Raw genomic sequence first — 6,259 nt, 5'->3', positions numbered from 1 at the left:
TCCTGCAAGCAGAGGGAGCTTTGTACTTTTGAATAGGGCAAAACTCCTACTTCTGTCTTAACGTGTGTAATTTTAACACACTAATGTATTAAGTTTTATAGTGAAAGCATGTGACATCACTAATGGCTCCTTTACCTATACAGATGTGCTAGAACAGTACACCATATGAGAAGAGACTCTTAAAACCTATTCCTTTTTCCCTCCCCCTTTACCTCAAGCTGCTATTGCAGTTACTTGTGTGTTTACTGCACAAGTGGAACTTCTGAATACAGCCAAAAGTTCATTCATAGTCAAGAACAATAGATACTTTCTTCATACTCCAACTTGCAAAGGACCATAGTCCAGCTAAAGAGTCAAGACATAATTCTTGTTGCTTTTTCACTTTCTTAAGAGGTACAGACTGCCTCCCTAGAAGCGTTTATAAGTATATGCAGGGCTGCAGAAAGCATGTTTTTACTAGTTCAGAAAAAATGCAGTAGCTTTCTGCCATCACTGGGCAGCCTGCCCATTCTAAAACAGTAACTCCTCAGGCAAGAACCAGCTACAAAGGAAAATTCGGTTGCATGCAAACTCTCCAAGACCACTAGTCTTCACTGCTTGACACGCTGTTAGTTGCAGCCTGAAGAAAAGGTCTTGGTGCTTAAACCCCAAAACTGCAAAAGAAGGGTACAATATTAACTACATATTGAAAGGACCTCCCTTTTCAACCCACATCATCAGCATTTTTAAGCTAATATGAGCTAGCAGCTAGTTCAACTTCATGCCAAAACAAACTTGAAGGGGAGAAAGCATATGAAAATGAAACACTTTGCTTCTAATGATTTTGGCTTACACAATCAATAAAAAAATACTTACGATGATTTAGATCACTTTGTACTTCAAGTACCTCAGTATAATGCTACAAGCAACCCTGAAAGTATTCCTACCTGCCCAAGGTTCCTCCGGCCTGGGTGTAGTATTTGTTATAATCCAAGCGTAGCAGCAGCTGAGCTAAGTCAGAGTTTATTTGATGGTTGCGAACACTAGAGAGAATCTTGAAGAGAAGTGATGACTGACGACTGAATCCCTACAAATTAGAAGAAGTCAGTTCTGGGCACTCTCAAGAGAGAAAGCAAGCCTTTCATCTTTGTTCCTGCCTAAACAATCTTTTAACAGCCTGAAGAAAAGAATCACTGCAAGAGATGTGATGCTTGTGGTCCAGTACAAGGTAAGCTGTCTGCCGCAAGAATTATTGGGTGTTAGGTATCCCAACAGGAGGGGTAGAGACACAGGCTGATATCCACCTCCTTTCTATTCGAATAGGGTAATTTCTGCATATCTGCCCATGTTCCTCCTCTCTGTGCACACAGAATTTTTGACTCAGGAAGAGCTGATTAATTAAAATCATTGCAAGCACTCATAGAGAAGGTCTCAGCTTAAACTCACCCCTGTTCTACATCATTAAAGCCAAGATGACTGCTTAGGCAAATGTTTGCATGGGAGAAGAACAGGTCCATATAAACATATATTCACCTTCACCAGAATACCAAGTTGTGCAGCTCCCCGTTCATCTAATGGGCCCAGATTCTGACTGACCAGAGAACAAAAGCTATGACAAAGATCCAGAATTTCATTTAAGCAGTGGAAAACCTGCATGGGATAAAAAATACAAGATCAAACCCAGAGAAAGCTGTTCTTAGTACCTGAAAAGTTGCAGCATTCATAATCAAGCCATTGATGATACGATGTTTTTCAATCAGTAAGGAAAATGTTGAAGCACCTGCTGCATTTTTGTAAGGTTTTCTATGGAAAAAGGACTTAAGTATGATGCTGCATGTTTTCCCTTCACCCCCAACCTTCTGCAGACATTACTGGGGAAACAGCGATTGGCATAAGCCATCCACACAGGCACAGAATTTGAATGTTGGCTTCCCTATCCAACCAGCAGGCCATCATTGCAGCTGTGGGATTGAGAAGGAACAATAATGTGTTTCGTTGATACCAGCCTTCTTTGGGAATGTTTTTGTGAGGCTACATGTTTAGTAAAAATATTGGCAACACTGTTAACATATTTTTGACAATAAAAAACACCCCTAAGGTCCACTCAGGAGCATCTCAACTATTTTTATCCTCTGAAGTATAAATAAAAGCTATTTTTTCTTAATCTAATGCATATCAGAATGAGTTCCTCAGGAACAGAGTTCCTGGCGCTATGCTAATAGAATGGCCTGTGACAAAAATATAGTGACAAAATTTAAGTTAATAAGGTTAACTGAACACTAGAATAATCTTGATTTAAAACTGCCAGGAATGCAGCATCCACACTCACCAACTGTAAATTTAAGTGATCTTAACTCAATTACCTGATCTAGTTTATACCTTCTTTGTTCCTGGAATTATAGCCTGTGCTCTGCAGGAGATTATCACTGGTCTCGTTTAAAAGAGATGATTTGTCACGTCCGTTCAGAAAGGTGTGTTTCTTAGGGCAGTTGGAGAATTTGTAGAAAATGGTAAAAACAAGACCTACTTACGGGTTTTAGGAGGATGAAAGATTGAGCCAGCAGGTTACTTAAGAAATGATCGTGAGCCAATCGTATACTCTCAAAATCTCGTGTGGCATTTATCTGCTGCAGAAGCTGTGAGAACTGGGATTCCAGTACATCCACCTGATGGATACGTACAGAAATCTCATTAGTATCTTGAGAAATGGGAGTACTTCAGACCAGCCAGAAGTTTTTGTGTAAGAAACTTACTTTCCTTATTGCTAGTCTTACCTTAGAGGCTGAGGATCACCTTCTCTCTGCCCCCTGAATGGGGAATTATATACAACAGTAGTACACAATGGGGGAACAATGACTAAGTATTATCTAAGCAGAAAGGGACATGGTCACTTTCTTTAATATTAACTATTGAAAAAGTACATAGCTAGCACGTAAACCAAGGTTTAGTCATTGTAGTCATCTCTGAATTTTACACTGGGAGATACTATCTGGAATCTCAGGGCAAAGGCTGCAGTGCAAAAGCTCAGCCAGATTACTCTTGAGAATCTAGAAAGCCAGGCCCCCTCAATTCATCTGTTATGGCCATTAACAAAATTATATGTAATTCTCACAAAATCATGCTACTAGTAAGTGGTGTTTACTTACTTTAAAAAAGTCTCTTTTTTACTTCAATTCTTAAAACAACAAAAACCCCAAAACAACTTGTCACTTACTTAACTCAAACTGGAGTTCACTGAAAGAAGAAGAAGCCAGGATGGTATCTTAATGATGCTACTTCAGAAATGACTGTGGCTTTTCAGAAATGTTTAGTAGCGCTAGACAGCCAAAACTCCTGCATTTCCAGTAACACTCACTGATTCACAAGTCCAAAAACTTTATAATTCTAGCACTAAGTCTGGGAACTCAGAGAAAGTTCTAGACTTGTTCCAAAGGAAATCCTGATTTCCTTAAGGTCCAAAAAATCTGAACCAGGACTTCAGTGCTCCCTCCATGGATTTCTGCCAGTTCCTGATTAACTGATACAGTTTATCTCTCTCTATAATCCTGACCTGCAGGTAATACTGAAGGTTGTCCACAAGGAAAGCCATGTGATCCCTCAGACGCCACTTGATGGCATCAGTTCTGTTAGATTTCAGGTGTTTGCGTTGCATCTGGAGAGCCCAGCAGTGCTGTAGCTCAGCCTGGACTCGTCGCACACTCAGCAGGTATTTGAACACAACATTGTACCTACAGTGAAAAAATAAAAAAATGTTTAAGATTAAAATCTTCCTTGGGTGCAGGTACTGGGTAACAATGCAAGACTGAAAAAAGAAACAGGAGATAGCTGCCTGCCAACAGACCGGGTAGGCCCATCCCAGAGTAACAGAATTCTGCTTGTATTGCTTACTGACCTAAAAAATACAAAGTTAATTTCACCAGAAGGAGGGAAGACCTGACAATGTTTTGTCAAAGTAACACTGTCCATAAAATAGTGCAGATCTGTCAGCGTCTTGCAGGTCTTACTGCCATTACAAGTACCCTCAATATAAATCAGTGGAAAGAGTCATTTTAAGCTTCAAGGACCAAGCTGAAGTATTATAGCTCTACCCTCCTTTCCACAGAGAGGTTAAAAAACCCAACACATTAGTGAGTGCCTGAGATCAGGGAACCCATAGATGACTGTACAAAGACCATACCTAGTACTTACTTCTCCAGAACAGCAGGAGTAAAGAGAATGTGCAGCGGCCATTGAACTTTGTAAGAAAGGCCCAGAGCTGCCCATCCAGATGCAGGGGCTTCACGTGGAGATAACTCCCGGGAAGGCCCTTCACGAGCCTGAGAAGTATCTGAAAACAAATGAGGTGCTGACTTAAGTCATCTTCTCAGTCAAGACAACCATAGCAAGGAAGAAAAGGGGAAAGAACAGAGTAAGAAGAGCCAAAGCAGGTTAGGCCATCACATAGGGCACAAACTTAGTATTTCTTTAACTTCAGAAAAGGGCAATTAATAGGACTTGAAAACAAGGTCATCATCTCCCCTCTGAACTCATTACTAAAAATGCAACTAGATACCTTTATGTTCCTTTCCATGATACTCAATGGTTAAGTGAAGCAGAGGAAGAAGGTTGTCATCATCTAAAAGTACCTTATGAGCAGACTGCTGAAAGGCAACGTTGACATCTGACAATGAGAGAGCACAGATATCAAGACAAGATGATGCAGGTAGTGCTAATTTTGCACCCATTATTTATGCTCAGCTACAAAAGACAACACTGACATGCTACTTCCACTATTTTTATTTAATTCCAGTTTCAAATATGGAGAGAAACCCGCCATCTGAAAGTTCTTGAGATGTTATTTTCACCCACTCTATGAGACATTCTAATTTACAAGTCCTGTTCTTCAACACCAACAACAACATCTAGAGGATAAGATTGAGCTCTTCTGTACTGGACATGGCTAACCATTTTCCTGCTACACCACAGTGAGGACACTTTGGTAAGTGAATAAGCAACACTCACCATGTTCAGTTACAGCCGTAGGTGGTGTTTTTAACATGTGCTGTGCAGTGTCAATGAAGGCCTGAAACAGCTCACCTCTTCCCAAAAGGTAAAAGTCTTTTATAATCTGTGGAGATAATTTTTTTTATATAAGCATATGAAAAGATGAGCAGAAATTTTAAGTATCCTAGCTGACAGCATCCATTTTTATTATTGTTTGGACAACTTCTGCCATTTCAAAACACAGCTGGAGAGCTATGAATTTCATCCAGTGTCCAAAACCTCTACGCTGCCTTTGCTTCAAGATGCAAACCACAAAACCACGTACACATACCCCTCTGACCAAGTTCTATCACTCTCTGCTCATTCTTGAGACCTGGAAAATGAAAACAGCTTTACCTAAAAGAAGAAAGCGCAGAATCTAAGACAGTAAACTATTTAATGGGAAAGAGCCATTAAAAGGAAAGAAAAAAAAAAATTAAGCTGCTTTAGCAAATACAAGCTAGCCATTACATTACCTTCAGTTGTCCTAGTAAATCTGATTCTTCCACCATCAGCTTCCAAAGATGCTAGTGAGGAAATAAAAAACAAACAAAACAAAAGAAACCTCCCCTCAGATTTATCTAAACCCGTTCAGTGAGAACAGTAGTGGTCTTAAAATACATACAAAAAAGCACCTATATAAAATGCTATATAAAGCACAAGAGAACACATAAAAATCCTGTGCGTAGGCAGCCCATGCTACTAGTTAGAACACTCTTGAAGTATACCAGCAAGAAACATGAAGACCCGTAACAAAAAATAAGCACATTCTTATGAAATCAGTTCCACACTAGCTTTGTTCTCACTTCTCTAACCTTCCCATCTTCTCAAGTTTCGTCCCACACTACAAATTAAAAAAAAATTAAAATTGCCAAAGCAAAGAATTTGTCCAGCAAGATGCCATCTATTATGCTGAAAGCATAATGAAAAGTTCTGAAGTTGTCGCAGGTGAACTTAAAAAAACTTACAGAAAAATTCCTTTCTTTCCCCCATGAAAGTGCGTATTACTTGTTAATGTCCTTTTGTCATTAGAAGTTGGGGTAACATGAAGCTCTGAGCCCCGTAAGAACATGAAAGCTACCCTGCAGTGTTCACATGCTTGTTCAATCACTGATTCTAAAGAGCCCCCTTCTTCTCCCAGTCATTCACAAAACTGTGAATTTTTATGAATTACAGCTCCTCAACCTGTATAGTAGTTACCCTTTCTAGGATTCTTACCTCAGCAACAGTGCTCCGTATCCAGTCAACCACTGATTCA

At 39.7% G+C, this 6,259-nt stretch overlaps 1 protein-coding gene across 1 annotated transcript in view; it reads right to left on the bottom strand.

Annotated features, from left to right (window-relative positions):
- Positions 1 to 605: 605 nt before the first annotated feature.
- LOC104622080 (gamma-tubulin complex component 4-like) overlaps positions 606 to 6,259 on the bottom strand; it is a 13,051-nt gene continuing 7,397 nt past the window's right edge. Inside the window, 10 exon segments of the mRNA XM_010288743.1 lie at positions 606 to 653; positions 927 to 1,066; positions 1,513 to 1,629; positions 2,511 to 2,645; positions 3,530 to 3,707; positions 4,168 to 4,306; positions 4,532 to 4,639; positions 4,981 to 5,086; positions 5,478 to 5,528; positions 6,220 to 6,259. The exon segment at positions 6,220 to 6,259 is cut by the window's right edge and continues 29 nt beyond it. Of these exon segments, the coding sequence (XP_010287045.1) occupies positions 641 to 653; positions 927 to 1,066; positions 1,513 to 1,629; positions 2,511 to 2,645; positions 3,530 to 3,707; positions 4,168 to 4,306; positions 4,532 to 4,639; positions 4,981 to 5,086; positions 5,478 to 5,528; positions 6,220 to 6,259 (1,027 nt within the window). The 3' untranslated portion in view covers positions 606 to 640.

Source organism: Phaethon lepturus, unplaced genomic scaffold (genome assembly GCF_000687285.1).
Source record: "Phaethon lepturus isolate BGI_N335 unplaced genomic scaffold, ASM68728v1 scaffold23280, whole genome shotgun sequence".
NCBI lineage: Eukaryota > Metazoa > Chordata > Aves > Phaethontiformes > Phaethontidae > Phaethon > Phaethon lepturus.
The sequence above is the reverse complement of the archived record's forward strand: the minus strand, read 5'-3'. Positions and strand labels throughout refer to the sequence as shown.